This window comes from Lontra canadensis, unplaced genomic scaffold, assembly GCF_010015895.1.
Source record: "Lontra canadensis isolate GAN:19392208 unplaced genomic scaffold, GSC_riverotter_1.0 scaffold15, whole genome shotgun sequence".
Lineage (NCBI taxonomy): Eukaryota > Metazoa > Chordata > Mammalia > Carnivora > Mustelidae > Lontra > Lontra canadensis.
Genome location: NW_022631009.1, coordinates 19,167,947 through 19,193,642, shown reverse-complemented (window position 1 = coordinate 19,193,642; position 25,696 = coordinate 19,167,947). Strand labels below are relative to the sequence as shown.

General features: G+C 38.1%; 1 protein-coding gene across 1 annotated transcript in view; it reads right to left on the bottom strand.

Annotated features, from left to right (window-relative positions):
• The window catches only part of YWHAZ (tyrosine 3-monooxygenase/tryptophan 5-monooxygenase activation protein zeta), a 28,681-nt gene extending 3,321 nt beyond the window's left edge, over positions 1 to 25,360 (bottom strand). The window contains exons 1-2 of the mRNA XM_032858579.1: positions 25,246 to 25,360; positions 22,164 to 22,468 (exon numbers count right to left, since the gene is read on the bottom strand). Of these exons, the coding sequence (XP_032714470.1) occupies positions 22,164 to 22,457 (294 nt within the window). The 5' untranslated portion in view covers positions 22,458 to 22,468; positions 25,246 to 25,360. The remainder of the gene's footprint in view (positions 1 to 22,163; positions 22,469 to 25,245) is intronic.
• Positions 25,361 to 25,696: the final 336 nt, after the last annotated feature.

The window sequence follows — 25,696 nt, the reverse complement described above, 5'->3', positions numbered from 1 at the left end:
AAATACTTACAAGACTGAAAAAAAAAATCCTCATTTCTTAACAGCATATTATAATATAACCTAAGTTATAAAATTTTAATACCCAATTATTGCCAGTACTACAATAGTTGACTGCAGTAGGCTCATGAATTTGTGGTTTAAAAGCAGAATGCTTTGGACAGCAATACTTAAAAAGTGAAGTTAAGGTTGAGTTCACTACTTAAGGACACATTTTGAGTATGTGACCACCCTGCACAGTGCTATCTATCTACATCCTGATAACGACCATATGCTTCAGTGAATGTGAAACAATGACAGCTCCTAACAAGCTTTTTCTAACAAGATGACAAACTTTCCATTTTCAAGGTAGTCATTAGAATGGAAAGCACACAAGAGATGAAACTTCTGGGACTCTCCAGGATTATGCCTCAAGCAAAAACCAATAATGTAAGAGATACTACCAGAGCCCCAAACCGAGAAAGCAGAATAAAATTAACTTTATTTAGAAGAACACAATTCAAGCAAAACCTCAAGAGGTAAAAAGTTGTTTGAAGTTCCACTGTTCCTAATTAAAGTAAGACGGTGGTATGGGGCACCTGGGTGACTCAGCTGGTTAAGCACTGCACTCCTGGTTTTGGCTTAGGTCCTGATCGCAGGATTTTGAGATTCAGCCTTACACCAGGCTCCCCACTTAGCAGGGGGCCTGCTGGAGATTTTCTCCCTCACCCTATCCCTGCTCGCTCTCTCCCTATCTCTCAAATAAGTAAATCTGAGGGGGGGGGAGAGGGGGAGACAGTGGTAGATAGATTTATGAGAATTACAGATCTGAAGAGTGAACCTTTAATTTCCTTAAAGTGATTTTTAGCTAATAAAATGAGTATTTACAGATCACACCAGCTAAAAATTTCATCCTGTATAATTGTTTGAAACTATTAACAATCTAAACTAATTTAAATCCTAACATGCTAGTTAATAATAATTACATTCTACAACTGATTTAAAGCAAAAAAATCAGATCATTGTATTAAGGGGAGAAAGTACAATAAACTAGTGTTTTTTTTTTTTTTTTAAGAGGGAAAAAGAATTCCAGTAGTACAATTAGGCAAATGTTAATAAAAATACTCAAACAAAACCATTCTCACCACCCCAAATTTTCCTCCTAGCTAAATACACCCCAGGAATCAAGGTGAAAATCAGTTTTCAACTAGGCTTAGTCCCAAACTAGTCCATTTTTACAAGAAGAGTTTTCGAATTCTCGGTTTCTATCTTTCTGGCAGTTACGCAACAGTTTTAGTCTACTTTTATGCAGAACAGTTTGAAGCTACAGATACCACATGAAATGGGTAGGGGCCAACATGGCAGTAAGGCCAAGCTGCACTGCATTACTGGAAGGGGTTGAAGGTAAGAAGTCAAAGTACTATGTTTCCTGTGGTTACTAACCAATATCTGAAAACAGTAGCCTAAAATCAGAAGAACACTTTGGTTAGGATAACAAAAACTTCATATTACACCACACCCATACCTTCTTATTCAAAGACCTATCAGCTGCAAGTGTTTTGTCCTTTGAACACCATGCTCTTTAGGACATAAGCACTTTGAACGCTGACTATGGCGGCTCTTTTGGGATCTGCCTCAAAAACAAAACACAGTGGCGCACCTGGGTGGCTCAGTCGTTAAGCACCTGCTTTTAGCTCAAGTAATGATCCTAGGGTCCTAGGATCGAGCCCCACATCAGGATCCCTGCTCAGCAGGAAGTCTGATTCTCCCTCTCCCACTCCCCCTGCTCTTGTTCCATCTTGCTGTCTCTCTGTCAAATAAATAATTAAAAGTCTTAAAAAATAGTAATAATAAAAAAGAGAACATAGTTCCATTTAATATAATAAGTGGATTTTTCACTTAACTGAGTATCAATTTTTCACTTAAGAAACAAGTGAGTAGGCCTTTTCAAGTTATATCCTAATACAAATACATTATTCATTCAACTATGGAAAAATGGTATAGCCTAATGGCTTTGGAGTCCGTCTAGGTTTAAATGGTGGCATTCCATAAGTCAAAGGGTAAATTCTATTTCTGACTAGCTAAGGTAAAGGTTAGACTACAAAGTCTAACTAAAGAAAAAGTATAATGTGATTAACCAGAATTCACAAATAACTTCAAACAGCAAGAGAATAATACATAAATTTAAAGAAGGCTCCATATACAAGTCTCTGGCTCATTCACATATGTAAGATTATATACTAAAATATCTTCAAATAAAACAACTAACAATAACTAAGCCCAACCATGAAAGTTATTTTTCACCTATGCATTTCTATTTCATATTTTACTACTTCAATGTATTTTTCACATTCACTTAATTCTCTAAATACTTAAATGCCTATGCTAGACACTGAGAATATAATGGTGGATAAGATCGTCTCTAACTTTGTCCATAAGTGGTCTAGCAAGGAAGAAAAATAAGACTGAGTAACATTGCCTACTCACGTCCTTCACTTTTCAATGACTAATCCATTTTATGTCAAGAGGAAGACCACAAACACCTGCAGTCAAGAGTGAATCACTTAAGATGTAAAACTTTACAGTACATCAACTTGTAGAAGTTACTAAGGCAAGGTGACAAGAAATGTTACAACCCATCCTTTGTAACCCATCTTTTTTTTTTTTTAGTAACCCATCTTTTATGAGAACTAATTCTGTATCCCCAGTAACACTGTTTTACACTACAGTAACTCACAAGGAAAATTTTTTAAACAGTAGTTAAGCACCTCACCCCCCAAAGTGAACACTGCGCAAGCCATAACACCGAAAACAAGAACAAAAACAACTTTAAAAAATATTAACCAGAAACTACAAGTAATAGGAAGGCAAGACAACAGTAACCAAGCAGCTTACTGCCCCAACAATAGACCAAAAGGACCAAGAATTAAGTATCAACAGTGGCAAACGAATGTTTCTAGTGAATACTGACTACAAGATGAGAAAGCAAGCTCATTAAACTGTAACACTACAAATATGTGAAGTTCTTAGTATGTTAGTTAAACCTCAAAATAAAGCCATTCAAGTAAAAAGCTGAGAACAGGATAAATGGCATACTTTTTGTCTATCACATCTTCTGATGACATACCACTAAGAATCATTAAAACTTAAACACAAGAAGACAAACTAGATATTAAAGATTAAATAAAGGGCTAACACTTGGTTCAATAGGCTAAGAAAAAAAACAGTCTCCAAAGATAGGCTCCACTAATTCCCTTGCCATCCCTGTCCACATATGCCATTCCTCATCCTGTCAAGATACGGAATTTACTTCCTTTCTCCTGAGTTGGTGCTAACTTTGATGACTTGCTTTGACCAAGAGATGCAGTGGAAGGGACCGAGTTCCATTTCTGAGCCTAAACCTTAAGAGGACAGGCAGCCTCCCCTTTTGCTTTTGGAACTCTAGGCCAGCATATAAAAAGTCAAACTACCCTGCGGAGAGAAAGGCCAAGCTAGCCCCAGGAATGTGACATGTCAGGTAACACCATTAGGATATTTCAGCCCCAGCCAAATGCAGCAATGAGTGACTCCAGCCAACACCATGTGTAGAGCTACAGCTGAGGCAAACCACAGGATCATAAAAAAGAATAAATCATTGTTTTAAGTTACTATGTTTTGAATGGTCATGCAGCAACAGACAAAAGCTATTTCAATAATAAAGATGACACTTCCAATTTTTAAATTATTTAATTTGATCCTTTCATAATCCCACCCATGAGATAAACTAAACTACCCTACAGAAGAAATGGGGCCCAGCTACATTATGCAATGTGCTCAAAACCACAACTAATGTGTGAAGGTACAACTCCAACTAGGCAATTTAACCTGTACTACTATAATTACGCAGCATTTTTTTCTGCCCCAATAGGGTACTATGCCTACTAAAAAGAATAATGTGATTCTAAGACATTACTAATACAATTAAGAATCAAAATTAAGGAAAATGATTCAGTTCTATAATGTACTAATTAGACCAAATCTACGGTATATTGCTTCTTCAAAAAAAATGTATCAAGACAGGCATTCACAAATTGGAGAAGATCCAGGAAAGCAAGCAAGAATGGTAGAGAAACTAGAAACTTGTCATGATGATTTAAAGGATGGCTCTAGACAAGACTAGTTAAGTTTACCAAGAGGCAGATTTCTGCTCAATAAGAAGAGATTTGTATGAGTGGTCCAAACTTGGAATAAGCCACCTAGTCAAATAGTTCCATCTACTCTTACAGATATTTTAAGGAAAAATAAGGTGATCACTTGGGATATTTTATAGAGATTCACACATCAGATGCCATTTCATTCAACTCTAACATAAGATATGGAAGAGATAGAGTTTATTCAATTTAGTTAGTTTTAGTACTAAAGAGGTGATTAAGTATGTTAATTCGCCAAACTGACCAAAGAGAAATAAAAGCTACATTTTCCAGATTTAGAAGCCACAGGAAAGACCCAAATGTAGGGAAAAGACCAAGATGGAAAGAATAAGAAGAAAATGAAAAAAGGAAGCAGCACTTACCAGAAAGCAGTAGTGACAAGGAAAAAACTGGAGGTGAACAAACTTAAAAGTCAAATGGAAGACAGGACCAGTAGTAGCTATTTTCAAAACATACAGAAGCTTAAGAGAATATCCTACTAAATACATAATGCAACCTTCTAGTAAGTTTCATTCATCTATTATAGTATAATGAAAGTGATGATTACTCTGGGCAACATAGTATTATGTAAGTGATAGATGAGACATTACAACTTCCAACCATGAAAGAAAGGGTAAGCTGACCACTGATGTACTTCCACTTACAAAATTCTTCATATAACACAGTACATTAACTTTCTAATACAAATGTAATTAAAATGGAAAAGGATATTTAAGTCAAACACAAAATTAAAGAACATCTTCCACTCAAACAAGGAGGCTACATAACCTGTATGAATCTTGCTAAAATATAATTTGATTTAAAAATTCACAGTATTGCCTCAGCAATTTAAAAAAATCTGCTTTTGATGACAACCACTGTATTTTAAAGATGCCAGGGCCAACATCTGCAAAAATATCTATGATTAATTTGCAGAATTAGAGTTAACACATATTCTGACTTTATACAGTAGTCAACCTAATAAGGTAAAGTGGGACAAGAAGCAGAAAGATGCTACTAGAAGCCGACATCCAACATCTTTCTGTAAATGGTTCATAATCCAATGCTAAATGATATGTTCTTGAGAAGGCACTGAAATTTAATCTAATCAATGAATAAATTATGTGACCCCTGAGATCTTAAGAGATAAGCGTTTTCTTTTTACAGATACAATTAACCTCTTAGGTTGTAAAAACACTTAAGATATATTGGGTCAAGTAATGATCCCCCCTCAACCTGTCAATTTACCAAAGCAGAATATATAAGCAAGTTTCTAACACATGCTTTCATCAAAGGATGAGCTACATACCATCAATGCTTTGACTGTGGAATATGACTGCCCTTCCTGGGGTAGGTTCAACCTGCCTTCATTAACAAGAACTTAAACACTCAATCCTGACTGTGGTCAAGTATTTCTAATAAAACGTTTATAAACTGAAAAACCTATCTCTATTCTACTGATACACCATTATTACTGGTCCTTTAATATGATTACAGTCTGAAATTAAGAGGAAGAGTAAAACATCAAAACTTCAGGCAACAATTGGCCTAGAAGCCGCCCAGATCATCAAAACTACTACCTATACTGGTGCAAGACCCTAACCTCTGGGTATCCAAGCACTTCCTAGAACATCAGCTTGGTGTAATAAAGCATAAACTCTAAAATCAGACAGATTCTGAATGCCTTGCTCATCATTAATTTTAACTGGGCAAATTTATATCTCCGAGCTAATCTATAAAACTAAATGAAAATTTATATAAAATGATCTACATGAAAATCTACTTCAAAAGGCTGCTAAGAGGTTTAAATGACAGTGTAAACAGAAAAGCACCAATCACAGTTCCTGAGAGCAGGCACGCTATTCAGATATAACATGAGATTTTGACATTCAAATAATCTCATTTTTAACACTCTGAGTTCAATAATCTAAATTTGTGTAACTATTAAGGGGGTGAAATAACATGCAAAAAGCTTTCATTTTATTTTATTTATTTTTTTTTTAAAAGCTTTCATTTTAAAACAGTACTATCATATCAAATGAAAGGTATGGGGAGCCTGGGTAGCTCAATGGGTTAAAGCCTCTGCGTTCAGCTTGGGTCATGGTCCTGGGATCCTGGGATCGTGCCCCGCATCAGGCTCTCTGCTCAGCGGGGAATCTGATTCCCTGTCTCTGCCTGCCTCTTTGCCTATTTGTGGTCTCTATCAAATAAATAAATTCTTTTTTTTTTTTAAAGGAAAGGGATCATTTTCCTTAATTATTCTTTTTATAGCGGACTTGTAAACTATGGAGACAGACTGCCTACTGCCTAAAGTCAAATCCCAGTTCACTGCTAGTATACTAGCTGCATCACCTTGACAAAGTTCTGAAATGTCCCTGGGCCTCAGATTTCTCAACTATAAAACTATTAGTAGATATAATATACAAAGGTGTTGAGAGGATTAAATGAATTAATATATAAAAAGCATTTAAACAGAGCAAGAAAGGATACCCTTTGGAGGACAGAACAGTATAATCTGATCCAGCATTCTCCAACCAAATATTTTCTTTTAAGTACTGTCTAAACTAATCAAGTATAAGTTATCAAAGGAAATACTTGGACTATAGATAATTAACTTTAAAATGACACCTTAACCAGCCAACCCACCAACATCCCAGAAACCCACCTTAGTTCCAGACTGCCCTCCTCCTCAGGTGCTCTAATTTCCTTATGTTTCAAAAATCTAACTTATTCCTCCCAACCACAGTACTTATTACTGCGCTCTAAATTTACACTTTCGGGGTACCTGGGTAGCTCAGTCGGTTAAGCATCTGCCTTCAGCTTAAGTCACGATCCCAGGCTCCTGGGACTGAGTTCCGCATTGGGCTCCCCACTCCTCCCTCTCCCTCTGCCTGCTGCTCCCTCTGCTTGGGCTTTCTCTCTCGAAATAAATAAAATCTTAAAAAATTTTAAAAAAATAGATACCTGTTCTAGGAAAAAAACTAAGTAATAACAATAAATGCCCCCTAATTTAAAGTTTAAAGACTTTTGGTTTTAGGACTGCTTTATACTCATTAAGAAAATGTGGAAAGCTGTCAAGATCATAGAAGTGGATAGGAGTTTTTCAAAATTCTTATTTATGCTTTAAACCTTAACTTTTATCACTGGTCACAAATACCATTTGTTTTCATTAAAGTGACAAGCTCACTCCTTCATTTTCAAGATGTCTGCCAAATACTCAAGTATGAATAACCAGCTTGCCTGTCTGTCATTCTTTGAAGAGTGTTCTGTGGGGGAAAATAAGGGAGCAGCTAGTTTAGCTCATGATTCAAATAATCACAAGAGCTTTTCCTTGGGGCACCTGGGTGGCTCGGTGGGTTGAGGCCTCTGCCTTCAGCTCAGGTCATGATCCTGGGGTCAAGCCCCACATTGGTTGTGCTTCCCCCTCTCTCTCTGCCTGCCTCTCTGCCTACTTGTGATCTCTGTCAAATAAATAAATAAAATCTTAAAAAAAAAAAAAAATCCAACTTTTCCTGGAAATAACTGCTAGACTTCCCATTATGCCTCAGAATATTAAAAAGATATCTACATAAGGGCTACTAATGATTTTATAGCTTCAAGAACAGTAAGTAAAGCCAGTATCTATCCCCCCCAAACTAGATGGGTGGTGGTGAGGAATATATAAATTAATACAGTATGGTGCCACTATCTTTATTAGTATTGGGACTGGCAGTTTTTCCATCAGTCCTAATGTCCACACAGCGGAGTCAATGGTGACTCAGTATTATCATGAAGATAATTGTGACCTCACAGACCCCCTCTACAAGGAGCCTACGCATCACTCTTAAGAACTATTGATTTAGGGGCACCTGGGTGGCTCAGTGGGTTAAGCCTCTGCCTTCGGCTCAGGTCATGATCCCAGGGTCCTGGGATCGAGCCCCACATCGGGCTCTCTGCTCTGCAGGGAGCCTACTTCCTCCTCTCTCTCTCTCTCTGCCTGCCTCTCTGCCTGCTTGTGATGTCTGTCAAATAAATAAATAAAATCTTAAAAAAAAAAAAAAAAAAAGAACTATTGATTTAAAGTTATCTGTGTTAAAATACCATCCACCTTTCAATATCCAGCTCTAATTCAATGTTCTCCCTAAAGCTAATTCTCAAAACTATCCAGTTAAGGCCTACGTTTTCTATACCTCTACTGTTTAGTGAAGTTTTTTTTTTGTTTTGTTTTTTTAAGATTTTATTTAAAGATAGAGCGAGCAAGCAAATGAGCAAGCGAGCACAAGCAGAGACTGGAGCAGAGGGAGAGGGACAAGGAGAGACTGCACTGAGCAGAGCCCCACATGGGGATCAATCCCACAACCCTAAGATCATGATCTGAGCTGAAATTCAGAGTTTGATGCTTAACCAAATGTGCCATCTAGGCTCATTTGGTTAACCCAAGAGCTTTTAATTAAAGAAAAAAAGGAAATATCCTATTCTGTCAATAATAGACTAGTTAAATAAATTATATGACACCCACATATAACACTGTAAAACATTAAAAAAAAAAAAAAGAGGTGTCAGTATGGAATGAAGCATAAGACACACACCGAAGTGCATGTACGTGTGCAAGTCTGTTTATGCACAACTTACAGAATTATTTTTGGGGGGGGGGGTTCCTTGGTTTTGCTTGTTTCTTATTTTTAAGCAATCCCTACACCCAACGTGGGGCTTGAGCTTACAACTCTAAAATCAAGAGTCCTATACTCCACTGAGTCAGCCAGGTGCCCTCAGAATACTTTGTATATAAATACTAACTCATGAGTCTTCTTCAAGGATGGAACTGTTTGCATAGGAACGATAAATTCCCAGAAGGATAAAAATAGGACCAGGACTAATATAGATTACCTCTGAGCAGGCAGGACAAAAATCAGAAAATCTTTATTTTTTTACTTCGTATCCTATGTGCTCTGTAACACCTAAATTATTATCCAGAGTAATTATAATTTAAAATAAAGAAAATTTAATTTTGTACCTTCAACTTTTCACATATGTATCTATTCTTAACCTACTTATAGGCTCTTTAAAGAATCATGTTTTATACATATTAGGCATTTAAATATTAAATCCCCAGGCTGAATTACATATGCATAGTTCAAACAGCTTCACTTTGATAAAACAGAAGAAACCTAGAATAATCTTGAGTAAAAGAGGAAATAAACTTAGTTTAGCAACCTAAAAACTATCAAGAGTTCATCATCTTACTGAACTTCTAGTTAAAATATGAAAGATATATTTTGTATGTCTATCATTGGTATAATATGAATTCTTAAGGTTGGTATTATACATTAGATAATGATTACTCTGCCAAAAAAAACAAAACAAAACTATATTGTTCTCTCTAAAGACTTAAGACATTGCTCAAAAATGACGTTTCTGGGGCCACTGGATGGCTCAGTGGGTTAAGCCCCTGCCTTCAGCACACGTCATGATCTTAGGGTCCTGGGAGTGAGCCCTGCGCTGGGTTTTCTGCTCAGCAGGGAGCCTGCTCCCCCCGCCCCCACTGCTCTGCCTACTTGTGATCTCTCTGCCAAATAAATAAATAAAATCTTTAAAAAAAAATGACGTTTCTCTTTCTTATGATTTTCTTAATAACACTGTATTTTCTCTAGTTTAAGAATACATTGTACGAAACATATAGCATACTAAATATGTGTTAAAAGACTATTTATGTTACTGGTAAAGCTTCCAATCAACAGCAGGCTGTTAAGTTTTGGGGGAGTCAATAGTTATACAATTTTCAACTGCACTGGGGGGTGGTCTGCACCTCAACCCCCACATCATTCCAGCAAGGGCCAACTATATTCAGAAACAGCAGCCAAGGGGCAGGCTAGGTACATATATATCCTAATATGCTTGCAGGACCTCTGGACCCCTTCTAGGGTTCTATGTAATAACCCTGAAGGACACTAAGGGGGGCAAAAATCCAGAGAGGAAGTCTTCCTGCTTTTCACTCCAACATTAATTTCAAAACCAATTTTATTCCAGGGAAACTTCTCTAATGCACTTCCTATCCCACCACTATTCCTTAGTTTTTCTTTAAATTCAAGTTTACTTTTTCTTCCTTTCTTTCCTAAATGAGAATCAGAATTTATAGACAAAGGGTCCTTAGACTAAACTCTAAAAATCAACGAATGTCCGTTATCAAGTATTTATACATTTATTCAGCCCTAAAGAACAGTGACTATGCACTTCAATTAAATCACTGGCCTATGTGCTGTGATATGGGCTTGCCAATTAGAATACATGAAGCCAGCTAGCTAATGAACTATGTATTTCAAAGTACAAGTTATAGAACAGAGATATCTTCCCCTCTTCAAAGAGGAATCCATCAGAAAATGACATAATCCATTCAGAAAGTACTTTGTCAAAATACATTGTTCATAACCTTTGACAGAACAATCATACAACAGGGCATGTATCTTTAAAAAACTCAACTGATTTCTGCAAGTCCTCGGTGGTTTAAATTAGTATCCTATCTAGATACACTGGTTAACTAACAGGAGAGTATATGTCTCCTAGAGGGCACAATGTCACTTCTAGGAAATGGAATTCTTCCTCAAATGCACAATCTGAATTATAAGAACTCACCAGAGAAATCCAAATTGAGGGGCAGTCAACAAAATTAAAACCAGTACAGTAAATTAGGAGGTTATAAGTGGTTTTATCTGTGAATAAATTATATAGGTTGCAGTTTATTTCATCAGTTATTTTACAAAATGCTAATTTTGACAATTACACTGTGGTTATATAGGACATGCTAATATTTAGGGAGTCAGGTAAAGGGTATTATTATTTTTCCCTAAGTTTGAAATTATTTCAAAATCGGAAGTTCAAAATAGGGTAACTGGTTAGAAAAAATTTAACTACCACAGGTTAAAAAAAAGTTATTTTTCCTTTTGGTTATTTAATAGTATATAAAATAAGTTTAAGAAAAATTCTTTTTAAGAGTGACTACTTTTAAAACATGACAATACCAGTGAGTTTGCTCTCTACCTTTATATCCTTTTTTGCTAAATCGTGTTTTTCAAGCTTCCTTATTGGATTGGTAAAAAGTTGTATTTAGGAGAGAAAAAGCTCGAAAACAAGTGCTGATACATTTGTAAACAAAAATATGAGGGATAGAAAGCAGGCTCCCACTTTTTCTTAAAAAGTATTCCCCTAATAATGCTAAATTTAATTTCTACTAAAATAAATATACATAAAATGTCTTTAGCAAATAGTAAGTAGCCCCTGAATATCAAAGCAAAAGAACCCCTAGTGAGACATTTATAGACTGCAATTTGAAAATATACGTAGAGTATGTCTCCTTTGACTTAACCTCACCAAATATGTGAATGGGAAACATCAAGCTTCCATAACCCATTCCTGTTTTAGACTGTACTACCATGGCCCTCTTCCATGAAAACAAATAAAGAGAGGTTAGTATACAGATATTCTACTTCATACAAATCATGCATGAAAAATGCCAGTGGTTAGAAGAAAAAAAGGGGGCAGGAAGCTGAGGCACAAAGGCTTTCACAAATGAGATTCTCATTACTTTCATTTAGGTACAGAATCCTAAAATACAGCCTAAAACTGAAGCCATTGTTTTTAATGAAACTGAAGTTGTTAATTTTACCAGTTATTCGCACAATCCTCAATCCCTCCTAGAAACTTAAGCATTTACCCAGAGTAAACATCATGTCTCAATCTACAACTAAAGTGATACAGGAAAAGACAAAATACTATGTTTATGGTATGACCTAATATAAGTCACTGAAGCTCTGAGCTTCAGTTTCTTACCTGTGAAAATAAAACATCTAGAATGGATGCAGCTTCAAGCCTAAAATTCAGTGATTCTATAAAGCTCAACTTCCAATTTATTTTATTAATTACAAAACTCGTAACACCCTAAAGTCATTTTTAATAACACCCTCAGTAAGAAATTTAATTCCAATTTTAAGCACATCGTGTAAGTTCAAATTTCTAGTCTTGCACAATTTCCTTGTGCAGAGAATTTTACCAGAATTTTCACTGTATTGTGCAGAGCCACTGAGCCTTTTATCATTCCTACATCTAAAATTCTAAAAAGCAAGCCGGCTTTTTGTTGCATTTGGGGCCCACCAACTTGGAAATTAGTCTCTTGCTCCCCCTCGTGGCTGGAATGGCCTCTTTCGACTGCAGTTGCTTCCAAACAACCAATGAGAAAAATGTTCCACCAGAAATGCTAATGAATCAGGCCACTGCCAAAAATTAATTTGCATACATTCTGACTTAAACTCATCTTTCTAGGCAATGTTGGCCTACAAGAGTAAAATTTTAGGTGTCCTATGAATACGGTCATCTAGAATGAGAAGACAGAGCCACTTAACTTCAAGGATGGGATCACAGAGGAGTGTAACCACTTAGCTGAACTCATTTTCCATTAATAAATAAATGGCAATCTTCACCATTTAGTCTCTAAAAAAAAAATCAACACCGAATTTGAGAAAACCAAGATATATTAACCCTGGTGTTAAGGAATGTTAAAGCAAGCCTAAAATATTCATCCTAATTCCTGTTGAAAGCTAGAGTAGCTGCTCCTTAAATTTTCCCTAAAATGAATCAAAAGGTATCTGCAGAAAACTTAAAGCTGATAAAAAGCCTGTTGTTCTAAAACATTTTGTATGTATGTCTTTAAAAAAAAAAAAAAAACAACTGGGTGAAAGGACTCACAGTAAGTGGGATGAAAAACTGCTAAATTAAATCAGGTTCAGAGAACTGTCTACCTTTGGATCCTTAATACTAGGCAAAATAATCCCAGGGTAATCTATATTTTACCTCACATTCAAAATGTAGCTCCTAATGATAAAATGGTAAATTGTAGAAAGTACCAAAAAGAATTTATAGAGCACCAAAGGATAACTGTTAAAATTGTTCTACCATTCCCAGGAAGGGGGCTTTCCTCCTCCTTCCTTGACACAGAACTCTTTTTATAGTTGGCATCAACCTTGATCTGGGCTGACCACCAACCAAGGCCCCATTTCTCAGTATTTCCACCACAGAACTTTTGTTTAAAACACATCATTTTTAGTGTTTTTTAATGTGCATATGCACACTATTATTATAAACTTTCTAGTGGGACTAGATTTTATCAGTTGCTTTTTTTTTTATGATTTTATTTATTTGACAGAGAGATCACAAGTAGGCAGAGAGGCAGGCAGAGAGAGAGGGGGAAGCAGGCTCCCTGCTGAGCAGAGAGCCCGATGTGGGGCTCGATCCCAGGACTCTGGGATCATGACCCAAGCCAAAAGCAGAGGCTTTAACCCACTGAGCCACCCAGGCGCCCCTATCAGTTGCTTTTAAAAAAAAGGTGAAGACCAGCTCTTTCGCAGTCAACCAAACATGAAGTCTTTCTGTTACATTATTTGTGTATGTGCCCACTTCCCTAAGTTATCAAGATTTTTTTAAGAGCAGGGGCTTTTATTAAAATTTTACTAAATATGTATTTCTTTTATTTCTATATATGTATATTACATATCACATATATTTCTTTTTCAAAAGCACAGGGAGCTTATGAAATAAATATTAATAAAAGTAATTTAAGCAGTTAATTTAAAGTCTTATGTTTAACCTCAAAATTAATAAATCAAACAATAATGAAACGATTACAAAAAAAGGTAAGCCGTGTATTTGCTATTTAATATCACCATGGGTGTGTGTTAACTCAATAATTTCCAAAACGTCCTTGAGGTTGGGACACCTGGATGGCTCAGTGGGTTAAGCCTCTGCCTTTGGCTGGGGTCATGATCTTGTGGTCCTGGGATCAAGCCCCACATTGGGCTCTCTGCTCAGCGGGGAGCCTGCCTCCACCCCCCCTGCACCCCGCCTGCCTGCCTCTCTGCCTACTTGTGATCTCTGTCAAATAAATAAAATCTTAAAACAAAAACAAAAACAAAAAACATCCTTGAGGTAGATACTATCATCATTCCCATTTTGAAGATGTGGAAACAGTCATAGAGATGGAATAACTTGCCCCAAGTCATAAAATGAATAAAAATTTCAAACCCCAAAAGTTTGCATAGCCTGTGCTAGATTTAGATTCTATCATCCCTTTAAAGGTAGTACACACTTTAGCTTCCTTTATTTTTAGAAAAATTACACAAGATTATTCTTTTAAGTCTTATCCCTGTGATCTTACAAGTTTGTCTGATGAAAAGCCCCTCTATCAGATGAAAACAACCAAAAGGGAAACTGGAGGGAAAATTCATTACCCATAACAAAGAACAGGATTACTTTAGAAGTCCTATTTCTGAACATTTTTCCAAACACAGTAGTAAAATACTGCTATCAAAAACAGTAGTAAAACAGTAGTAAAATACTGCTGTCAATTTCACAGAGTCACATTTTACAAAATCATTTGGGGTAGGATTTCACCAAATGTCCCTGGGTTAAATATTAAAATGTGGTCCAATTTTATGTCTATGTCCTCCCTAAACTCTGGGCAATGGTGTTTATTATATGTTTAAAGAAGCAAAAAAGTTATAAGCAGACAGTTCATGAGTCTTGGATCAACAAGTAGGTTTTTCTCAGAAAAGCATTTGTAATTAATCCATTAAGATGAGACCCACTCAACTCAGACTAGGTTCCTTGGTAATACTGCTAATTTAAAAAACAAACAAACAAAATCCTCTTAGATCCCAAAACTTGTTTTCTAAGATAGGAATTAACCTCCACTAAAAAACATTTTTAACTATTTATATTAAATAATTCAAGTAAATGAAATCCCAATAAAACAAAATTGAGTACTCCTTGCAAATTAAATGCAATAGGGTCTTTCCTACATTTAAAAGAAATGAACAGGCATACAGGTCAACCCACTGAACAAAGTCTTATTTTTGGTCTATTCAACTCTACATATTAACATCTGACAGACTGTCCTTACAGTCTTACCTTGCCATCCTACCTGTGGCTAACACCACTGTAAGCATATTTTTAACTGGGGGAGAAGGGAAAAATGCTCATAACAATTTCTATCAAAAGAAAGTTGCAGAAGTTTATATGCTGAAACCTTTTAGTATAATCTATTCAAGTGTAAACAAATGTGCATGTCCATATCATAGGATCATACTGATACCAAATCAGCTATATATCCATGCTTTGTTGCCTCAGGAGCCAAACTGTAGCAATAAATAAATAAGCCAACAGAAAACAAAAGTGAACTATGGCAAGATATAAGACTATTCTATAGAACGCCTGAGTGGTTCAGTTGGTTAACAACTGCCTCTGGCTCAGGTCATGATCCCAGGGTCCTGGGAATGAGCCCCTGAGCAGGGAGCCTGCTTCTCCCTCTCCCTCTGTCTGCAGCTCCCCTTGCTTGTATTCTCTCTGTCAAATACATAACTAAAATATTTTTTAAAAAAGACTATTCTATAACACGTTACTACTTATGTCACATTAAATGCAAAACTAAATCAATGACAAATGACAACTGGTACTACATTTTTGCAGATACACGTTTCTGATTCAGAAAGAACAAATTAAGAATGACCTGTTGCACAGATATGTGCTAATACCATGGAAATTGCTGTGATACAGTGGCTAAATACTCCATTCCTCCCAAGCCAAATTAAAATCTGTGCTACCTAAAAAATATGAGTATGCTTAATATCAAATTAAATACCACAAACATCAAAGTTCCCTTCTGTTTTCAAGGAGGATGAAGAGATGGAGTCAATCCCCTGAAGCTGGAGGGGGGGAAATGAACAAGATTAAAGTAAATTCTAAATCAGAGTACTGAAGCAGAAACCCTTAGGCCATAAAGACGGGAATTAGCAGTTGCTAGTCTCGGACAGCGGTTAAGACCAAACTACAGTGAAAGGCTCTATATATGGGATTCTGGCAAAGATCGAACAGAAGGACAAGGCAATCCGTGCTTTACAGAAATAATTAAGAGCTGTATGCAGCACAGAACTGCCAAAATTAAGTCGACAGAAAGAAAAGGTAACTTCAAAAGAAAGATGAACTCTGGCTTTTGGCATACTGAAACTTACAGCAATTCTAAATCCCCTAAAGTGCACTGTTTATTCTCAATGTGAAACTATCATACTAAAGAAAGTACAAGAACTAGGATGAAATCAAAACAGGGACCTTAGTAATTCTAGGGGGAAAAAATTCTAATATCTATTGTAATTTCAATAGGCAAGTTTTTTTTTTTTAATGTGGCTGACATTAGAACATCTGTAATTTTAACTTTTAGAAGAGAATTTCTCATATCCATACGCATTCTTCACTATGAATGTGCCAAAGATTACTTACTTTAGGATCAAAAATGTAGTTAAATGAATCTCAATAGCCCAATAACATTTAACTCAATATTATAATGGCAAAACTATGTCATATACTGGGCTCCCTTTATATGCTAGAACCACTCACCAGATATGAAAAGATACTATATATTCATGGGGGGGGGGACCTAAGTCTTTCAAGGGTTAAACCCCAAGTAAAAAAACAAGTTTAGTATATAAACGGATTATCTATTATACAGGCACTGAGAATCTATTCTGATATTAGTAAAAGACATGAGTCCAAAGAACCAGATCAAATCTTTAAAAAATTTGTAAAATTCTAAAAGCAGATTTTCCTTATAAAAACAACTCTTTTTGCATGTCTACCAATCACCTAAGAGGCAAAATTTGGTGTCACCTTCCAGGGCCTGAAGTTTTTCCATGGCCTCTAGATCACCACTCCTTAGTTGCTATACCATTATACAAGGTATGTAGAACAGTATAGTATAATCTAGCCAGTACCCAGCTCTTCTAGTCTCATCTCTTGCGAAAATTATTGAGAAAAAGCCTTTTATGGGAAGCAATAACCACCCCCCCCACCAATGATCACACAGAATGATCTGGAATGCCACAACTCTTCTACAAAACCCTTAATATGCTAGATTAACCAAATTTCACTTAATTGATAACCTGGATTACATTATATTCTTCACTCCTAGGTAAGCAAACCCAACAATACCCATGACTTAGACTAAATGCTTGAGGATACACTTTTCAGCTACTCTCTGGAATCCCCCTCAGCTTCTAAGAGCAGTTACTGATTATTTATTAAGATACCCGATTAAGAGTCGATATTTATTTCCCAAACGATGCCACTAAATTGGCTATAATTACTTAAAGTGTTATGTTAAATGTTAGAATATACAAGGGTGAAAAGATATGTTACTATGAAAACTAAATGGAGTGCTTCAGAAAAACTAAAGTTTTTTTGGGGGGGGGCAACTAGTTTTTAACGGGAGTTACATACAGAAAAACAGCTTGGGTTGAACAATGAAAAGAAAAAAATTACACATTTCTAGAAGGATTCTGAAGCAAATGCTTACCACACATTTAAGTTCTCACTCTACTATGCAGACTCAAACTGTATTTTGTAAAGGATACGTTGATAATGGTAGTTAAGCAAATTATTTGAAAAGGCTTGGTCTCACATTAGAAATGGACAAATGAACATATACATGAATATTTTTTTTAATTTAAAGCAAATATTTAAAACAAGTATGATCATATAAAACTACTTTTCAATTAGCCAATTAGGATGCTTCTATTGTACCACTACTGAGGTGTTACCACTAGGATTTCTTTACTAGTAAACTTGAGTGTTCTTAAAAGAAAAAATGAAAAGCAAAATTACTCTTGGTGAGCTATTATAACTCAACGATAGCTTATTTTCCACCTTTCTAATTCAAAATGCCTCTGTGGGGGCCACATACAATTTCTTCCTTTTTCTCCGGTAGATTAGAGGTTGAATCATTATTTTCTATGTGTGTCTGTACTTCCTATTCTTGAGATTTTAACTCAGGTTTTTCACTCTAATTCTAATTTCAAATCCTTTCAACTTTTCCTTAGTTCACTTTTAACACATTAATTCCATTTTCATCATCATCACCATCACAGCTCATCACTAAAACTAAACATCTCCTATCATCTGTATCTCTTACTCTAACAGGCAGAAAGAGATTCTTAGTGAAGTACTGCTATACTGATAAGGGATAGGATAGCCTGTTGCTCTTCAGTTGTTGGTAATTCTTCCCCTTCCCACCAAAGAGCAAACGTAGTACCTTTCTATTTTCAATCCTCTATTTCCTTTCATTTCCACATCATACACCTTAGACTTTCTAACTGTATAAAACTGCTCACCAGGTGCAATATTTATTGCTTATCATGACAACTCCTCAAAAATAATGAATTTTATTATCAAAAAGACTCTGTCCAATGTATTCCTCCCTGGAAGGCTGGAGGTATCTACTATGCAACAAAAGGACTTTGTATTTTCAAACATACCAAAATCCATTTGACAAAAACATGTAAATATATTAAGTAGTAAAGATGAGTATAACTCTGTAGATTCTTTTGAGAAACCCAATTCCAATAAATAAACTGTCTAGTGACTGTCAGCTTACAATTCCATACAGCAGTTTTTAAAGCCCAAGGCACGTAATATACTCAGGCCAGCAAAGCCCCCAAAGCTACCTGGTTTCCTAGCTTGTTCCTGCTTAACAGCAATTCTGTAGGCTACAGATAAGAGTGAGTGCCCAGCAACCACACCTTAAAACTGCCTTGGGCAAATAAAAATGTAGAGAAGCATATAAAATGGGACTCAGGTTAACTAAGTATGTATTACTATTATTACTCAACTACTGCTGCCAACTGTTAGATGCTAGATACAAGATTTTACTGCTTCACCTCTTGTAAGCTGTTTTTTGCCTTATACCAGTGGCTTTCAAATTTTTTAATGACACTTTGGAAAATTCACTGGTCAGTATGGACCCTCTGCCCCACAAAAATAGTTTTTAAGGCTTCCTAGATCTTTTAAATCCCATTCCTGGACTCGAGTTAAGAGACTCCTCATTTTCATTCTCCGGTAACAATCCTATGGGGTAGACATTACTGTCATTTAATTGAACTCAGTTTTCTCAGAGAACTGAGTAATTTCCTTAGGCCTTGCAATTATTAGATGGTAAAAGCTGGCCTGAGTCAGAATGTGGTGTTCTTTTTACACCACTACATTCTTCTTTGAGCTGGAATTGGGTTTTCTAGTATGTATTTTGTCATTTCACGTTCAAGACAAAACTATCCAGTTTTTGGCTGCTTCTTGTCTATTTATGCAGAGGAAGTAGTAGAGATCACTACTATTTAGTCCCTACCCCACTACCAGGAGAGGTTTTGGTTCACATATGGCAAACTTCAAATTAACAACATAAGGAAGAACCAAGTTCTCTTGCAAAAAGAGAAGTCCATGTTGTGAATGCCTATGACCATTTCCCACAGTAATGTTCTACAACTCTTGCACAAAGTAACATGACTACCCTTTCTGTTTAGTAAATGATGTTAATCAAACACTCGATAAATGCTTTTAACTAGAATGGCAGTAACCACTTAATAAAAGACTAAAGAGCTCTTCAGAAAAACTGAGCTCCTTTTTATGGAAAGAGGTCTTTGGCCAGTATGATACAGATACTCAAAAACTCAACAGAATAATTAAGTCTGGTTCATCACTGATGCAACTAATCAGTAACTTTAATTCCGAAAAGGGACTACCTCCTTATTTTTCTCAAATGGCCAGTGGGGGGATATCAAAGCTTAGGAAAAAACTATACTAAAAATTGTATTTTTCTTTCTTTTTTTTTTTTTTTAAAAAACCATGTAAGACCTTAAAATATTAAGGCAGACTTTCACTAATCATCAAGTACATCAAAAAGATTTTTCTCTAGGAGAAATATCAGTTCTGCTGTATTTTATTCTTTCATTTTCCTCAAAGGGGGAAAAGGGATTTTACGTGGTATTTTCCCAGAGCCAGCATGACCTGTTTGAAAAAAAGATGATAGGTCTACTTGAAAAACCACAGTATCTGTAAATACCGAATTTTCCCAAGATGAAACAACAGAAAAGGCCTTAGAAAATTAGCAGTGCTGCTAGACCAGTTCTATTATCCTCTTTTCCGAAAGAAGACTTTTTGTTCATTTACTCAGCAAATACTTGAGTAGATACTTTATGTCAGGAAGCATGAACTACGCAAAGATCACTAACAGAGCAGAACTAAAAGATCAGCTTTTAGATCACTAAAAGACCAAAGCTGGAAGCAAAAATCTGTTTAGCTTTGGTATGGCAAAGGAATTAAACTTTCATTTATCGATACGCTCAAGGTGGAAATTTCATTTAGACTTAGCAAGAGGCCAGTACTATTCTGAAGAACATGGGAAGTCACCAATATCAAATCCCCTTAATAATCATATCAACAAAGAAGCTATTTAGAGATTATCTAGTTATTACCATCCACTCATTTTATGCGGTAATTTTTTTTTTTTTTTTTTTTGGAATAAGGAAATCAAATGGAAGCAAAGTAAAAACTGCTACAGTCTTTGTATTCTGTGTAGGAAAAACATGCAAATACCTACCTGGAATAGCAAAGAAGCTTGTTAGTAAAGAGTAAATGTTACTCATCCCCTTTTATTCCTAAGGTTGGCTTTTGTCTTAAATTGTAACTCAAAACAAACTCTTTGAAACCAAAGTAAAAATTATCTGACCTATCAGGTATAATAATTGGAGGAAAAACACCAGAGTGAACAAAATTCAGTAACGTGTACACAGGTATTAGTCCGTAAAGAGAGCAAAAGAGAAAAATCCAACACATTTTATTATAGAAAGACATTATTTTTGAATTTTAAATATTCTTATTACCTTAGCAAATCACAAGATAAACATTTGTTATTTAGCCTTAATAAAGACACAGAAAATCCTTTCCCACCTTAGAAATGACTCCTATTCATGTAAAAACAAAACAAAACAAAAACAAAAACAACAACAACAAAAAAAAACATAACCACAAACAGACCCCACCCAAGACAGACACTACAAGAGAAGATTTTGTAAGCCCAGGTAAAGATAAAAAATATTTTTCTTTAAAATACAGCTTAAAGAAATTATCATTTAAGGATAATTCAGGACTTAAAGCTATCCCCTTAGTAATTAAAAACTTGTGTAAAGGAATATTACCAGCGTAACTTAAACAAAAGCCCTAAACCTAAAACCACATCAGAAATACTCCTATATTGCTCATTAGAGTAGCCCTTCCATGAACAAGTTTCAAGTAAATGTGCACCTTGGTTTCTATTCTGAAGCCCAGAATCAGTAACCTGTCCAGAGAAAATCAGATACTCAATACTGCCATACTGAGACCCAATGTATAACTTGGAAGCCCTACAGGTAATCATTTAGTAAAATCATTCCTGCATCATTAAAAAGGAAAAGTATTAACGTATCTATGTTATATCTAAATGATTGGATCTCCTACCAATTTATCCTAAGATTTAAACTTTTCCGAATAAGAAAGCTATCATTTAAAGGTTGATTACAACTAGCTAAAATGCAATGTTGTTCTTTTAAGCTTTTTAGAAAAGCAGGGCTTCAATGCAGTAGGTACTAACTTCTTAAAATACTGCCTGATTGAACCTAGAAAAATCAAGTTTGGTATTTTCATAATCTTTGTCTGTGTACAAAGTTAACTTCTAACATTTAATGCAGGAAGAGGCAAAAAGCAACTCTGAAGCCATAGTCTTCTGCATAGCTAAGTGGCTAAACCAGGGAGGATATTATGTCTATAATGAGTCTCCTATTACATCTTTCTTACATAAAGCAAGGTACCTATATCCACAAATGTACGCTTAAGAAAATGAGCTCTATAACTACTATAAATACCTTAACCACAACCGAAACTGTAATAGTTTTTCAATTAGTACAAAATACACTACCAGTCTTTCTTAGTCTACCTGAACTGATAATCAGTACTGCAGTTACTTTATACCAATTTAACTACAACTGTTTAATACCTTTTAGGAATGACACCTTGAAGACTTCAAAATTTAGAACATTCAATTTTTGAAAGGAAAAGAAAAACCAAAGAAGTTGAAAGTAACACTTGATATTCATTATAGGAGCCTTATTTTATAATGAAGCTAGTCTGAATGATTCTCACCAGTACATCATTGCAGATATCTCTTAGCTCGGTCTCAATTTTCTCTCTGTATTCTCGAGCCATCTGCTGTTTTTTCTCAGCACCTTCCGTCTTTTGCTCAATACTCGAGACGACCCTCCAAGATGACCTACGGGCTCCTACAACATTTTTATAAGCAACTGAGAGAAGATTCCTCTCCTCATTGGATAATTCAGCTCCTTGCTCAGTTACAGACTTCATGCAGGCTGCCATGTCATCATATCGCTCAGCCTGCTCGGCCAGTTTGGCCTTCTGCACCAGCTCATTTTTATCCATGACTGGATGTTCTGCAGGGAAAAAAAGCAGCATTTAGATTTTTCCATCGAAATAAATAGACTCAAAATTATACCTCTTGTAAATAAGTGATACTAATACCTCAAACTTAAATGCCCAAGGAAGCATCTTCACATGAGAACTGACTGCAGCCTCACAAAAGGATGGCCAGAATGTGGGGGGAAAAGGGGGGGAGGGCATACTCAGCATTCAGGGGACAAATTTAAATACATTAATATAAAACAAATGAGAAGCAAAACTAAAACTGCACTGCATCATCTTTGTTCAGAAGATCCTAGTTTCACATAAAGCGAAAGCACATTTGGTAACGAGGCTACCTTAAAATCCAACCCTTACCTTACTTGGCCAAAATCTCAATTCCAATATCATATCAAAATTAAGCAGTTTTTTTTGTTTTGTTTTGTTTTACTGAGAAAGCACTGTCGGCGAACAATATTACAACCTCTACCATACTTCCAGAATCATGATTCAGGTCAGTTTAATGTAATTTATGTATTTTTACTTTAATAATACCTGCTATTCTTGTCAGAAATGCTTTAAATTTAAATTTTATTGGTATTACCCCCACCCCAAACACCCATACATGCTTAATACATACCTGAGTCCTACGACTTACCATCATAAACACTAAAATGTATAATATATGAAGTGCACCTTGTGTGATCAGTGTTTTCTGTCACTGCTCCAATTTAAATATAGAATTACACTGTTTTTAGCAGTCAAAATTTAATTATCACTCAAGCTGCCTTTACCGTTAACTTCTCACCTAATCCTTTCTCTCATTTTTAAGCTCCCTAGACCTTTCTAATTTAAACGTTATACTTTTCCTTAAAGATACCCTTTTGGATGGTGCTAAAACAGCACAGAAAGATACTAAGCCATACACTGATCCAACAGAGTAAGTGATTTTAAAGGTAAATATACAGTCTGAAGTGCTCTAATAAAAGGTGAACAGAAGAGCCACTGCCACTGTCTAAGAATTGACTCCCCAGTATCACATCCTTTACCTTCCTAGGGAAATCCCACAACACTTTTTTAAAAAGCCAAATCGAACAGGGTAAAGACGTAATCAGCTAGCTTATTTGTGAGGTATACCGTGTCAATGCAAAACTATTTAAAATTTATGATCTCATATCCTGACCCCACACACCCCTGAAATAACTGATTTTTCCCTTAGGAACTCAAAACGCTCTCAGGTTAATGCTGGTTCTAACGAAAAATTATCAAACCCCAGTACAAAGGTTTCTCTCCCCAACCCTTCGGGTACAAGGGGAAGTGCATTTCTCACAGAGTAGTACTCCAAAGCCTCGCCTCTGTGTTGCGGAGAGGACTCGCCGCACCCATTTTAACCCTTAACGGACGAGAGACATAGACTGAGGTGAAACCAACAAGAACAGACCTTGACTTTTAAAGTGCAAATCCTAGCATGCGCGCTATCCGCAACCACCCCTCCTTGGCTCCGCCCAAGTCCCCGATTCTCCCTCTTTGTCATGGCGGATCTGTGTCAAGGAGCCCAACCTACTGCCGAGTGTTAATTCCCCCCACCAGAGCAAGAGGGAGGAGCAGCGCGCCCCCGCCCGAGCCGGGGGAAGGGAGGGGGGAGCCGCTCGCCCGCCCCGGGGGCAGAGACGCCAGCGCCGCCCGCAGAAGCGGAACCACGACCCGCGGGGCGGCGGACACACCCCACTCTCCCACCCGCGTCTCCTCCGCCACCGGACACCACTGGTGCTCATTTAGGCTGTAAGGACCCGACAGCTGCAGCAGGTGGGGGAGGGGACAAGAGCCACACCCAGGCGAGCTGGGCCACCGCCGGCTGTTACGCTCAGCCTCACCCCCCGTGAGGGGGACACAGTCTAAAAAGCCAGCACAGCGACCCTCCCGTTCAAGCCCACCGGGCAGGCAAGCCAGACCCCGGTCCACCGCCTTCCCCCATTCTCTTCTCTATCCCGACCAGGACTCGGAGCCCCCCACTCACCATGAGGTGAGGAAAAAAAAAGAAGAAAGAAAGAAAGAAAGAAAAAAAGAAAAAAACCTGAGCCCCATCCCCCACCCCGCCAAGGAACCCAGGAAATTAGGCCCCAGGTCCCAGGCCAGCCCCACCCCAGAGCCGGCTCCCCCTCGTGCCAGAAACGAGGCCTCGCCCTAGAGTACCTGGCGGACGCCTCCGGGGCGGCCTCGGCTCGCGGCCCGGTCCTGCTAACGCGCCGCCGCCCGGGTGGGGGAGGGCTGGGTGCAGTCGCCGCAGCGCGGGGCGCGGAGGCTGCGCGCAGCAGCGAGCGGGAGAGGCAGGGGGAGGGGAGGACCGCGAGGGGAGGGGGCGGCCTCACCTGCGCCACTGCAATGCCCGCAGTCGCCAAGTCATTATCTCCGGCGGGAGCGGGGCGGCGACGAGGAGGGGGTGCGGGTGGGAACCGAACGCGCCCAGAGGAGCCTCGGTCACCCCCGGGAGCCGGCGACCGGGCGGGTCCCCGGGGATCTCGCGTGTGGGCGCCCTTTCCAGCCCGGGGACGGGGGCCGGGAACCGGCGCTTATGGGGCCAAGACATCAGTCCGGAAGCAAGTAGCCCTAGGCAGCCGCGAGCCGCCCGCCCGAACCCAGCGGAAAAGCCGCCGCCCGTCTCCGCCTAAGGAGACTCCGCCTCAGCCCAGCGCCGCTACCGCCGGGCGAGCGGGGCTGAGGGGCTGTGGAGCGGGGACCGCCCTCAGGCTTTTGGAAGGTTGGTTTGGGAAAGGAAGGAATGGGAATAGGTGGCGACAGCCGGGTCCCTTACCTGTGTCCCGAGAGGGTGGCGGCGGACGGACGGGGGCTCAGCAGTCTCTGGGCGGCAGCGGCGAGGCTGAGACTCTGTCCGTAGATCTCGCTGCTCACAGGCTACAGCGGCTCCGCAGACACGGGGTTTCCTCCAATCACCAGCCCCGACAGCAGGGGCACCACACGCACGATGACGTCAAACGCTGCTATGGCAACCGTTGATTGGTGCCCACAGCTCTGGGGGCCCAGCGCAACCGCCGCTCCCTAGCGCGCGCGTCCTGCCCGCCCGCGCTAGAGGGCGAGCGGAGGAGCGTACCACTTCTCCCGCTACCAACGCTCCTCCCCACCCCGCTCAGCTCCCAACTTCTCTGCTCTTGGTAGAGTGAGCCTGGGCAGGAAGCGTCTTCCCTTTTTTTTTTTTCTCCTTCCTACCAGTGCCTTCCTACCTCGCCTTCTCCAATCCCCCGCAA